The 13,606-nt window shown below is 36.2% G+C and overlaps 2 protein-coding genes across 4 annotated transcripts in view; both read right to left on the bottom strand.

Annotated features, from left to right (window-relative positions):
- LOC132015952 (calaxin-like) overlaps positions 1 to 929 on the bottom strand; it is a 32,105-nt gene extending 31,176 nt beyond the window's left edge. For both annotated transcript variants that reach the window (XM_059396862.1, XM_059396863.1), the window contains exon 1: positions 795 to 929. In XM_059396862.1, coding sequence (XP_059252845.1) covers positions 795 to 852 — 58 coding nt within the window. In that variant the 5' untranslated portion in view covers positions 853 to 929. The remainder of the gene's footprint in view (positions 1 to 794) is intronic.
- Positions 930 to 1,140: 211 nt separating this feature from the next.
- The window catches only part of FAM133B (family with sequence similarity 133 member B), a 29,129-nt gene continuing 16,663 nt past the window's right edge, over positions 1,141 to 13,606 (bottom strand). The window contains exons 9-11 of one of the 2 annotated variants that reach the window (XM_059396858.1): positions 11,166 to 11,258; positions 9,391 to 9,438; positions 1,141 to 5,535 (exon numbers count right to left, since the gene is read on the bottom strand). In XM_059396858.1, the coding sequence (XP_059252841.1) occupies positions 5,449 to 5,535; positions 9,391 to 9,438; positions 11,166 to 11,258 (228 nt within the window). In that variant the 3' untranslated portion in view covers positions 1,141 to 5,448. The remainder of the gene's footprint in view (positions 5,536 to 9,390; positions 9,439 to 11,165; positions 11,259 to 13,606) is intronic. The other variant, XM_059396859.1, reaches the window with a different exon arrangement.

Raw genomic sequence — 13,606 nt, 5'->3', positions numbered from 1 at the left:
GTGGGATCGAGCCCCGCATCGGGCTCTCTGCTCGGTGGGGAGCCTGCTTCCTCCTCTCTCTCTGCCTGCCTCTCTGCCTACTTGTGATCTCTATCTGTCAAATAAATAAATAAACAAAATCTTAAAAAAAAAAAAAAATAAAACACACCTGGTGTAAAAGAAAACTCAATTAAGTCTACAAGGAGATCTTAAGGTGGTGACTGTCCCACTGAGGCCATTCTCAGAATTCTGAGTCAGGACTGTTTGTTGCATTGCCCGAGAGACAAAATACAGACGATTACTTTCTAAGGTCTATCAGGGCAATCAGGGCAAGGAATCCCCCCAAATCTGTTACATTAATTTTAATAAGCACTTGCCATGTACTATATTTCTTCAGCATCTAAAATATCTTCTGTAGCTCTGTCAATCCAATACCTCTACAGGTTTTGTGCCAGAAAACTTAGGGAAAACCTTTAGAGTAAACCTTTAGAGTCTGAAATCTCTTATCAAATTTCAGACTGAAACAGAATCAGTACATGGTTGGCAGATAGTCCTTTCACACGTACGCTATCATTTAAGTTCTTAAACTTTTCCACATATACATTTTAGGATTAAAATATTAAATATTTTCAGTGTAAGTGCAGGGATCTTGTAAGTTCATTTATGATCTATTTTTTTTAATGGCCAAAATATTGAAATTAGAGAAACTCTATTTTGAAGGTTACCAAGAACTTGTTGTCAAATAGGTCAATCAATGTTTCTATTTGATGGAATAAAGATGTTCAGACAGTGTTGGGTGTCTGGTCAGTACTTACAGTTCTTGACAGTATTACTGATGGACTCTACCAGCTTCTTCAGAGTCTTCTGGTCCATGCCAAGTGTGGCTTCAACACACTGCACAATTCTCAGATACCCTAGTTCCAGGCCTATGTGTCCTGGATTGCCACTGGTTCCACAGTTCACTACTCTCTGCCCAACAGAATGTGACCACGGCAACATTCCAGAACCAAACACAGAAGGTTCTCAAGTGATTGGAAAATATGCAGCAATGGTTGTTACCACTCAATACAAATGCAGGGATGTTATTAATGTTATTGTGATCTGAAATATATAGCAATTCAAACATTTATTTTTTTTAGGGCTAAATACCACTTAGATCAGTACTTGATATTACTGTCATTTATTTTTCCTCAGCACAAACTGTACAGTTGAAAACGTTTCCTTCATATCTCAACACATAACTGAGAAATAAGATAATAAAAACTTTATTTTTACACTGAAATAAAATATTTTTCTAGGCTACAAATAATTGCTCCTCCAAAGAGTATAAGCTCCTTTAAAAACTCTAAGGGGTGCCTGGGTGGCTCAGTCAGTTGGGCATCTGGCTCTTGGTTTCAGCTCAGGTCATGATCTTGGGGATATAGGAGGGAGCCCTAAAATGTGATCCTCTTTCATCAGGGAGTCTGCTTGAGATTCTTCTGATATCCCTCCCCCTGCTTGTGTGTGCTCTAAAATGAATAAATAAATTAAAAAAAAAATTAGAGAACAAAAACTCTAAGCACCCTCTCATGATCTCCAAAGAGAGACTGTAATCTGGGAGTTCCTAGAGAAATGTAAAATCCCACTTGACCCCTCTAACTTGTATCTGACTGTAAAAAAGCATGCTGTGATCATGCCAATGCCGGCCAAAATGACAACTGTGCTAACTCCTGCCTACTGTCAAATCCTAACAGAGAACAAACAACTCCTGGTCTATGTTTGCTGGCTTTCACTATGGCAAGGAAGAAAATGTACTAAAATGATTTTTTAGAATTTAGTACACTACATTCTTATACATTTTAAATAAAATTTAACAAGGAATTTTAAAATAAAGACAAATACATCTGGAACAAAAAAGCTTTCCCAAGCCTCTGCCTTTGGCTCCTGTCATGATTTCAGGGTCCTGAGATCCAGCCCCACTTTGGGCTCTCTGCTCAGCGGAGAGCCTGCTTCCCCCCCAACCTGCCTTCCTCTCTGCCTGCTTGTGATCTCTCTATCAAATAAGTAAATAAAATCTTAAAAAAAAAAAAAAAAAAAGCTTTCCCAGAACTTTTCTTTAGGAAATAACCAGACGAGGGTTCACTGATTTTAGGTTGAAAACTGGCAATGTTTTAAAAGTGTGAAATCTGTCACTTAAGTCTAAAGAGTGTGCTCAACTTCTTGGAGGTTAGTCTACTGTTCTTCATGAGAGTGTTAGGCAACAGGATTTAACAACATCAGGACTGAAGGACTATGGACCTATACCCAGGATAAAAAAAGTTCAGGATATTCTTATGGTATTTATTTGTTTTTTAAATTTAATTTATTTGAGAGAGACAGACAGAGTGAGAGAGAACACAACCAGGGGGAGGAGTAGGCCTCCGGCTGAGCAGGGAACCTGATGCGGGGCTCAATCCCAGGACCTTAGGATCATGACCTGAGCCGAAGGTAGACACTTAACGACTAAGCCACCCAGGTCCCCATACTCTTATGATATTTAAAGCAGCTAAATATACTAAGGGCAACCAAATAAATCCAAAACAACCAGATAAAGTACTGGTATAAATTCAGTTTTTTGATTCAGATACTCATCAACTTTGTTCCAGCTACCTTGGCATCATTATCCAAATAACATGTCCTGTGTTTATAAAACTGGAGGAAAATTATTCAAGAAAAAGCATGGTCTGCTGGAGGGAGAAAGTTAAGAGATGTTAGTAATTTACATATAACATTACCTGGTCAAATCTTCCCGTACCTTATTAGAAAGAAGACTGTTAAGGCTACCAGCAGAGGAAGAAAGGGGAACTCCCTAACACTGTTGGTGGGAATGCAAGCTGGTGCAGCCACTCTGGAAAACAGTATGGTGGCTCCTACAAAAGTTAAAAATAGAGCTACCCGACAACTCATCAATTATGTTGCTAGGTATTTACCCCAAAGATACTAATGGAGTGATCCAAAGGGGCAACTGCACCCCAATGTTTATAGCAGCAATATCCACAATAACCAAACTATGTAAAAAGCCCAGATGTCCATCGACAGACAAATGGATGAAGATGTGGTATGTGTGTGTAACACACACACACACACACACACAATAGGATAGTACTCAGCCATCAAAGAACGAAATCTTGCCATTTCCAAAGACGTGAATGGAACTAGAGGGTATTATGCTAAGGGAAATAAATCAGAGAAAGACAGTATCATATGATCTCACTCACATGTGGAATTTAAGGGAAAAATAAAACAAGATGATATCAGAGAGGGAGACAAACCATAACTCTTAACCATAGGAAACAAACTAAGGGTTGCTGGGGGAATGGAGTAACTGGGTGATGGGCATTAAGGAGTGTACATGATGTGATGAGCACTGGGTGTTATATGCAACTGATGAATCACTGAACTTCACCTCTGAAATTAATAATATACTGTATGTTAGTTATGTAAATTAAAAAAAAAAGGCTACCAGTAGAGGAACAATGAGAAAAGTGTTTCCTAGACCGTCAACAGAGTTTGGAAACAAATACAATTTTTTTGCCAAGTCATCTTCTTCCTCAATCTACTAACAGTTGCTTCTTGTGGGACATAGTCATCATGTACTGGACCAGTGTACAAAGGAACACTGTTATGTTCATACCAAAAACAATCACCAAATAACCTGATAAACTTAACTTTTAGCATTTTCGTGAACAACAATCCTAAGAAACTTCCTTTCAGATTAAAAAAAAAAAATGTCCCTCAAACTTGCTGCATACTCAAGAACATATAGATATATTTTATTAGGAAAAAGAGTATGAAGTTTTAAGCATAAAATTTAAGGAAGCTTAGCAAGAAATATATTATTTTTACAGCTAAAAACTTGGGGACATGTCTTATCCACTTCTTGATCCCAGTAGTGCTTCTTGATCTTTGGAACTTTAGTTGGGACTCAAAGGGAGTTGGTACGAACGCAGCTATTTTTAAGTAAAATAGCTATTTATTCAGCCTCTTTTCATGCCAAAATGTTTTGTGCATATACCACTATAATTAGCACACCCTCTGTAACAGGCAAAATTGTACATCAAATTATTTTTCATGTTACCTGATTATATAAAAATGTAAAGTGAAAATGATTTATCAATTCTTTTTAACATTACTAGTAAACAATTCAGCAGTAGATATGAGGCACAAAATCTTAGTAAAATATGACACAGGAAGAGCAATAATGTAATTTTCACTTAACTTGTCATAATTTGTTATGAATATACAAAGACAAATTTCTAAAATGTTATATTTACTAAGATTCTGGCAATAGCTTTATGTAACAAGACACAGCATACCAGGCCTGCCACTCAACTTGTTTATAGTAAGTCTCAAGCTTCAATATGAAGCTGTTTAAAAAAAAAAAAAAAAAAAAATCAAAAGCCTGCTTTGTTTACATGCTAAGTATCTTGGCAAGTATGCCATTAAACACAATAAGGAATTTAATATAGCAAGAATAAGGAGTTAATAAAAGCTAAACATTGCAGCCTAAACAAAATTCATACAAAAATAAAATAACTATTACTGGTTACATAAAATTTTCCTGACCGGTTAAAACTTAACAGTATAAAACATGCATTTTAAATCTTTAGCTATCAAGTTCAAAAAGTACCAGTGTCTATTTGAAATGATTCTTCTCCAAAGCTAAAGTATAGTCAAAATTAATTCAAATGTTATAACACATTCTAATGCTAAAAAACATTCAGTATTATTGAAGTGGAGGTGAATCCCAGAGCTTCTGGGGCTGTCATGCTGCAAAGGGCTATTTCTCTGGTTCACTTAAAGCAGCAAACAACAGAGTCCAAGGATATCTAGGGGCAAGACTGCTATACCCAGCTCTGACCTCCCCATGAAGCATGGCTACTATGTCCACAAAAATAGGATGTGTGAGGATAAAAGGCACGCTATTCTGCTAGCTAAAGAGATAGCAAACCACCCACCCCAAACCGAAAAGCTCCTTCCCCAGGTAAATAAAAGTATATCAGGGGAAAAAATTAAAATACACTTATCTACAGAGTAAGGACTTTGAAATATCAATGTAATGCCTATTCCAAAAATGTTAACTAGAATCATCTGGTAATTGCTAATTACATCTTAATGATGTATCCAGATTTGATTTCTGTTGATTTATCATTAGATACTTCTAGTCAAAATATTAACTTTATCCCCAAATATCTTAACCACTAGTACAACTGCAGTGTATTATCTCCCAGAGTTGTTAAGCACTGGAAGAAAAAAAAACAGATGTTCAAGCAGCAGGCAACAATTATGGCCCTTTCACACAGCGGCATCCGAGTGGCTACTGAATAGTCCAGGAATAATTCTAAAAACAAGAAAATTCATGCATTTTAGTAATTATGTCATAATTTTCACAGTTGAAATTTCCTTAGACATTGCACTTTCTTTATAAGGGAATCCTGATTTTTCTTAATGTTATGGCAAGTCAGGACTTGAACTAGCAGCCTTCTTTTTCTTCTTCTTACTGTGTTTCTTATGCTTCTTTTTCTTTTTTGTTTTTTCCTGTAAAAAGAGTTCCCTGTTAGACATTTCTACAGGAAAATATTAAAATTAAGACAACAATGTTACCATGGTCCTCCTAAGTTACTATATAATTATTTCAAACAATCCAACAACCAAGGAAACTACTCAGAACATTTCCTGAAAAGTCTCAATAATCGATATCATATGAGGACTTAAGTGTTTGTTGATTTTCAAAAAGATATGGAAAAACTCTAAGTCATTAGCATGCAAATGTAGCTTTTAAACAAAATTTCCTACAGAGAATAAATTCTAAGAATAGTGATATCAACTGCTGTATTTCATATTGTATCGTTTCTAAAGGCAAAGAAATTGGTAGTTACTAGAAAAAATCCTCATATCACAGCAAAACACAACTGTTTTTGTAAAATGACAGTTTTGGGGGACGGATATATTAAATCTGATATTTTTTAAAGTAAACAGAAACAAATTATTATGTCCTGGTAGCACTATATTAATTATGAAACTAACTAAAAAAGTGGTAAAAAAAATATGGATGTACAGTTGAAAAGTCTACTTAGCTTTTAAGTAAAACAGATGTTTTTTTTTTTTTTTTTAACTTTTATGTAAGCTCTATGCCCATTGTGGGGCTTAAACTCACAACCCCAACACCAAAAGTTGTATGCTATACCAACTGAGCCAGCCTGGCACTCAGATGCTTAATTTTTAGAAGCCTAGGAAAAGCAATCAAATTGTGACTGGATAGAGAGCTAAAATTTTGCTGAACTCTGACTCTTGTGACTATAACCAATGTAGAAGAGAAGGCAAAACTTTTAGAAACAGATATTTAGAAAGGTGGTATCAAATGACTGATTTGTTGATATCACCAAGAAAAGAGACATGTAAAGATAGCAGAGTTTCCTATCCATTTCCTTATCAATTACAACTTTCAACATTCCTCCATCCCTCTCAAACGTCTCTATCACTTAGTGGCTCTAAGCGAACTTTCATCATTCTTGTCACGAGAAGCTCAAGTACACAGGGAATCTTACCAAGAGTCCCAAATCTTGTATTTGGGTCTTTTAAAACTAAGTTTCGGGTATAGGTTACTTTTTCATAAAAGGACAGTTGACTACCCTCTTTTTAAATTACTATTCTTGGGGTACCTGGGTGGCTCAGTGGGTTAAAGCCTCTGCTTTCGGCTTAGGTCATGAGCCCAGGGTCCTGGGATCGAGCCCTGCATCCGGCTCTCTGTGCGGCAGGGAGCCTACTTCCTCCTCTCTCTCTGCCTGCCTCTCTGCCTACTTGTGATCCGTCTGTCAAATAAATAATCTTTAAAAAAAAAAAAAAACAAAAAAAAAACTTTTTTTCTTGGCTTCCACGACACCTCCACCTCCTGCTTTCTTCTATCACAAAGAGCCCTTCAACTCCTGTGCTGTTCATCTTCCTCTGCTTGACCTTTCAGGGTTTCCTTTCTTTTCCACATGGCTCTCTATCTCCCATGCTATAAAAACCACTTACATACCAAATCTTTGTATCTAGTCCTATGCTCTGAAGTCAAGACTGTGAGTTCCACCTGGATATCTAACAAGTATATCTAAAATTACCATAAACAATGCTTAATTTTAGGGTGCCTGGGTGGCTCAGTGGGTTAAAGCCTCTGCCTTCGGCTCAGGTCATGATCCCAGGGTCCTGGGATCGAGCCCCGCATCGGGTTCTCTGCTCAGTGGGGAGCCTGCTTCCTCCTCTCTCTCTGCCTGCCTCTCTGCCTACTTGTGATCTCTGTCTGTCAAATAAATAAATAAAATCTTAAAAAAAAAAAAAATCAAACAAAAATTCTGTTTAAAAACAAATAAACAAACAATGCTTAATTTTTTTCTCCAAACCCTCTTAACCATCTTAGTAAACAGCATCTCTAATTGGTCCTCTTACTTAAGGCGAAGAATCCAAGCTACGTTTGACTCCACTTTCTGCCTTAACTCCACTCTCTACATCCAAAGCAGCAAGCAAGCCCATCTAAGTCCACAATGCATCTCAAATCCATCAGGTTAGTCCATCTCCATCATGACCACCGTGATACAAACACCACCATTCCTCGCCTCTGTCCACTCCACCTCCTCTGTCAAAGCATTCTAAAAAAGTTGGTTCAGGTCACTTCTTTGTTTAAAACACTCAAAACAGCTTCCCAAAGCATTCTGATTAAAACCCAAACACCTTGCTTGTGAAATGGCCTCTGCTTACTTCCCCACCTCACTGTATGGTACTCCTCTTTATTTACTAGATATAAGCCACGCTTACCCTTCAGTTCCTCAAACAAATCAAGCTCATCCCTACCATAGGTCCTTAGCTCTTCTGTTTAGGATAGTTTTTTTTTTTTTTTTTTTAAGATTTTATTTATTTATTTGACAGAGAGATCACAAGTAGGCAGAGAGGCAGGCAGAGAGAGAGAGGAGGAAGCAGGCTCCCTGCCGAGCAGAGAGCCCGATGCGGGACTCGATCCCAGGACCCTGAGATCATGACCTGAGCCGAAGGCAGCGGCTCAACCCACTGAGCCACCCAGGCGCCCCAGGATATAGTTTTTTGGAAATTCACATGGTTAGCTCTTTCTGATAAATCCTTCCCTCCCCAAAGCCACTCTCACAAGTCACCCTCTCATTTATCTTGTATTCCATTAGAACAGCACTACCAACATCAATGGCGCCTGCAGAGAGATCCTTAATAAACACATGAGCTGAATGCATGAAGCAGTGGAGTACGCAAGTACAAATCAGAATGGTCCAAAATTAATTAATATTATGCCTTAATTAATCTGAACCAAAGACCAAAGCAGTCTTCACTCAAATTATCTTTCCATTCAGAAAAAAAGTCTCTTAAATGTCACCTTGGTCTTGAAGTATATAAAATGCTACTTCTGAGTCATACGTTACCAGAGAAGGACCCTCATTTTAAGAGTGAGGGGAAATTCTGGGAAGGGGAAGTTACCCTCAAACTTACAAAAGATGCTGTTCTTATTTTTCTTTCTTTTTTAAAGAAATTATTTATTTATTTGACACAGAGAGAGAGATCACAAGTAGGCAGAGAAAGAGCCCGATGCGGGGCTTGATTCCAGGACCCTGAGATCATGACCTGAGCTGAAGGCAGAGGCCCAACCCACTGAGCCACCCAGGCACCCCTGTTCTTATTTTTCTTTTACCTATCCCTAAGAAAATACCTTCAAAGGCCATCACCCATGCTTACACTGAGTGCTCCTAAATGACTAATGATACAGTCTGAAATTACTCTTTGATAACCTATTATCTCACTTTCCCTAGGTTGGTCTACTTCTCATTTGGTTATTACTGCCATTTTTCTTATTCTCCTCTTCCTTCTTTCTCCTTTTCTACTTCTTCGTCTGCATAACAGCAGAGCTGGCTTTAGAAATGGTGAAACAATCATCTTTATTATTGAAATATTTATGTTGTCACATTCCTGCTTTTTCATTGCAACCTGGGCTTAGAGAGGCTTTTTCTGCTAAATGTTACCAGGTTTGGCCCACCTGGAAGTCACTACTATTAAGGATGGAGGCAATCACCATACCTAGTATTTCATACTACAGCTTAAAAAGGTCAAATTAAAGTTCAATTTTCCATTTCTAACAGAACCAAATATGGAACAAAATAAAATGAAATACTGAATAAAATACTGAAATAGAAACAGAGATGTTTGCTACCAGGATATTCTTTTTTCCGGAGTCAATTTAACTTGCTCCAATGCACTAAGTAAAGCTGAACACCACACTTTTCCCAAATAAATATTTATTTGGCCCCAGTAAATGAAGTCCTGTTTTACCATGATTCATTTTATATTAAACAAAAAGAGCTACCACTATTGTCATGTAAAAAAATAAGTGATACTTGCTATTACTTTTTCTCGTTCTTCACTGCTTTTCTTCTTTTTTGCTCGTACCTAAAAAGTTCGAATTTTTGTTGAGAAGACAAATATGTAACTTGTACTCAAGGCATTTTTTCATCCCCTAATGTACCTTACAGCTTTAGAATTTATGTGTAAAAAACATTTTGATGATACTGCAAACCTCTTATTTCATATGACAAGTCAATGAGAAAGATTCAAAGGAAAGAAAATTCAGACTTTTTAATATCTAGAGGGCTTGCTTATATTCCCTTCCAGCACCTAAAAAACCCCAACGAGGTACAGTGGATAAAAAGCATGAGTTTTGAAATAAAAGAGACCACGCTCTGAATCCTACCTCTGCTATGTACTACTCTCAGTTTCACCATCTGTAAAATCGAGGTAATATCCACCCTCTAGTGTAAGTGCCTGGAATAAAGTTATGTATTTCTCTTACTGTATGGTGTTCCGTAAATGGTAGCTATACACATAGTGTACTCAGTATAAACCAAATGATTAAAACCCTTTTAAGTAACACTCATTACACCATTAGAATTTTAACCTTTAGAAGTGTGAATTTAAGACTAAATTGAAAGTTGCTAAAGCTCATGTATATTTAAAGTCTAAGTGTACGATATATTAAGTGCTCTAGAAAACACTTGGGAAATTATTATTTACTGTTATTCTTGTCATAACAATGACTGGAGATGGTGGTAGCTGTGCTGAATCCACGTTTAGCAAGACCAAGACCAGGGATGCTGTCATGTGATGTCCAAGACAGCCGGACGCTCTAACATGACTTTTAGACAGCTTGCCAGTCATATAATAAACCTACTTGTAATATAGAAAAGACTATAGTTTGTTTCATTCATTCAGAGCTTTATTGAGAATTGTTTACCATTTTGGAAAATGTCATTGATGACAATGCCACTGAACAGTTTTTGAAGGGCAACAGCCTGAATTTTGTCTTAAGATTTGAAGTCTTCTAGTTATCACTCAAACATTTATGTACTGAAATAGTTTAGTAAATCTATACACTAGTATTTTTTTATATTTCTTTTTAAAATTCGTTAGGGGATATTAATATAAAATGTGAAGAGATATACACACACATACACACACACTACAAGTTTCAATTCATTTCAATTTCATTTCAGGGGGCATTACAAAATATTGCTACAAAAGGTGGGCAATAGCCCCTATTTTCCAAATGAGGAAACTAAGTCAAAGAGAGAAATACTTTAAAGATGATAACTTGCAGAACTAAAATTAACTAAGAATAGAGTACAAATAAAATCTAAGATAGGCATATCAGAGCTGAAAAGGACTATAGAGACTACGGAAACTAATTCTACTTCCTCACTTTATAGATAGGGAAAAAGATCATGCCAACATTTCTGTTCTACCTCAGCACTCTTCTATTCCCTCACTAGTAATAGTTCCAAATAAAAACAAGGGAATGCTGGGTTTCAATACAGTACATATCAAACAACATCTGTCATGTAATCAAAATACTAGTATAGGAAAAAGTAACTATTAGAAGAAAAATAAAATAGCTCAGAATAGAGATTTGTAAATATGGTTAATTACCATATTAGCTATATAATCAACTTCTAGAAAATGCAAAAATCATTCTGAAATGGAACTTCCATTTCTTTTTCACACTGCACATACTAGAGAAGTGAGTAAATGGAATATTCATGAAGTATTTCTTTTTTATTCATTTGTATTTATTAAAAACAAACATTTTAAAGTGAAGAAAGTGAATTTGATCTTATACTTACCTCCTCAATATGATCTGATTCTGATAAGGACTCAGATGATAAAGGCTTATCTTCAGAATATATCTTTCTCTTTTTGCTCTGTCCTTTAATGTCCTAAGGAAAATAAATACATGTACCTTGACTCAAAAAGATTTAAGGCTATGCCACGCAAGTTTTGTTTCTAATTAATAATTTTCCACTTATCACAAAAACCATTTGCATTTTAGAAATGTCTTATAGTTGGCTGCTCCCATATTAGGGGCATAGTTATTTAAAATTGTTAGATCTTCTTGTTGGACAGTGTGATATAGGGTCCTTCCTCATCTCTTATTACAGCATTTTAGAAATGTCTTAAATTGATGACATTTACCAATTTTCAGTCTTTAATTCCAACAAAGTAATTTTTATTAAATAGCCTGAAGAGATAATTACATGTAAATTGAGATGTAATATCCTTATTTTCTTTAAAAAAAAAAAACAACAAAGTTTATTTATTTAAGTAATGCATATACACAATGTGGGATGTGAACTCATGACCATGAGATCAAGAGTCGCATGCTCTTCCAACTGAGCCAGCCAAGTGCCCTCTCATTTTAATTAAAATCTAACATGTCTTAAGAGACCCTGCAGATGGTTTAAGATTTGAGTCCCCTGTGTTCTGTTTGGTTTCTACCCAGTGTTGGATCAGACAAGCCTAGTGCTGCAAAAAAGAAAAACAATGGGTAATTATTTGTGATCTAAAAAGATCTCTACACAGTAATAATTCCTTTCATGCATTATGAGTGTTAAATTCACATTAAAATAATGTTCATTTCTAAATATTTTTAATGATGAGAAAATATATAATTCTGGGGAAGAGAGCCTAGAGGAGTACTTAGGGACTTAAATATATATACTGAGGAGGGGCGCCTGGGTGGCTCAGTGGGTTAAGCCGCTGCCTTCGGCTCAGGTCATGATCTCAGGGTCCTGGGATCGAGCCCCGCATCGGGCTCTCTGCTCAGCAGGGAGCCTGCTTCCCTTCCTCTCTCTCACTGCCTGCCTCTCTGCCTACTTGTGATCTCTGTCTGTTGGATAAATAAATAAAATATTAAAAAATATATATATATATACATACATATGTACTGAGGAATAAACATTTCAAAACACCTGAGGGAAGTATGGCAAAACGTTAAGGTTTTTTTTAAAAAAGATTTATTTGCTTGAGAGAGAAAGAGAGAGAGTGACAGAGAACAAGCGGTGGGGAGGGGAAGAGGGAGAGAGAGAAAGGGGGCAGCAAACTCCCCAATTAGACTGGAGCCAGAGGTGGGGCTTGATCCCAGATCTGAGATCATGACCTCAGCCGAAATAAAACCAAGAGTCGGACGCTCAACTGAGCCCAGGCACCCCAATGTTAAGATGTATTAAAACTTCACAGTGGATGTGCTGGTTGTCATTTTGTTATTTTCCATATACTTTTTCTGTATGTCTGAACAGTTTATACAACAAGACCAAAAAAAAAAAAACCCCACACAATGAGAAAAAAAATGCTCACTACCCAATTGTACAGAAAAAATATATAAACTTTATATACCAGGAAGCCAATTTTAAAGATTAAACAAAAAAATCACATAGAAAATAAACTAACAGTGATCTGTATTACAGGTGATTTAATTTTATTTCTACAAATACATTTATAATTTTGTTAGAAATGATAAATGCTAACTGTAAGCAAATTCATCCGAATCCTGCTACCAGAGATTAAAAAACATGAAGATTTTTAGAAACATCTCGCTATGTGTACATTTATAACTTTATATAGATACTTGCTATTTGGAACCTGCTCTTGTCATCCAATCCTTCCATGCCAACTACATCATCATTTACAGCTGCCTCTGACATTCACTGAAAGCATATGCCACAATTTACTTAACCCATGTTTTTCTGGATGGCAGCTATATATATGGGCTATTTGCTATTAAAAAAAAGTTGAAGTGGAATGAAGGATACATGAATGCAAAAATCTTTACCTAATAATGTCTAAATCAAAGACCAAAGTAGCTTTCACCCAAATGTCTCCCACCCCCCACCCCTAATGGTTTATGTCACTCCTTTAGGAATCACACTTTACCAAGAAACCTCTGTTTCAGGCTTTTATCAATCCTATAAATTTCAAGATTACTGGAATACAGTCCATATTTTCTTTTAGAACTGCCTAAACATGGATTTTACCACTTTTTCTGTGTACGTGAAGTATCAATTTTCAAATTAATAAAGATTAGTTTTTAATTATGTATTTCTAATAGTTTTTCCTAAATCTGTTCATTATATTTAAATTTTGTTCATGATTTATTTATTTTTTTTGTGATCTCTTTTTGTCATTAAGTATTAAAATTATGTGGTCAGAAGTGTTTTGCGTTTTGAGGCATAGGCCTTCCCTATCCCAATATTACAGTCACCCCTGTCTTTCTCTAGTTATACTTTCA

This window comes from Mustela nigripes, chromosome 4 (genome assembly GCF_022355385.1).
Source record: "Mustela nigripes isolate SB6536 chromosome 4, MUSNIG.SB6536, whole genome shotgun sequence".
Taxonomy (NCBI): Eukaryota; Metazoa; Chordata; class Mammalia; order Carnivora; family Mustelidae; genus Mustela; species Mustela nigripes.
Note: the sequence above shows the minus strand (reverse complement) of the source record. Positions and strands in the feature narration are given on the sequence as shown.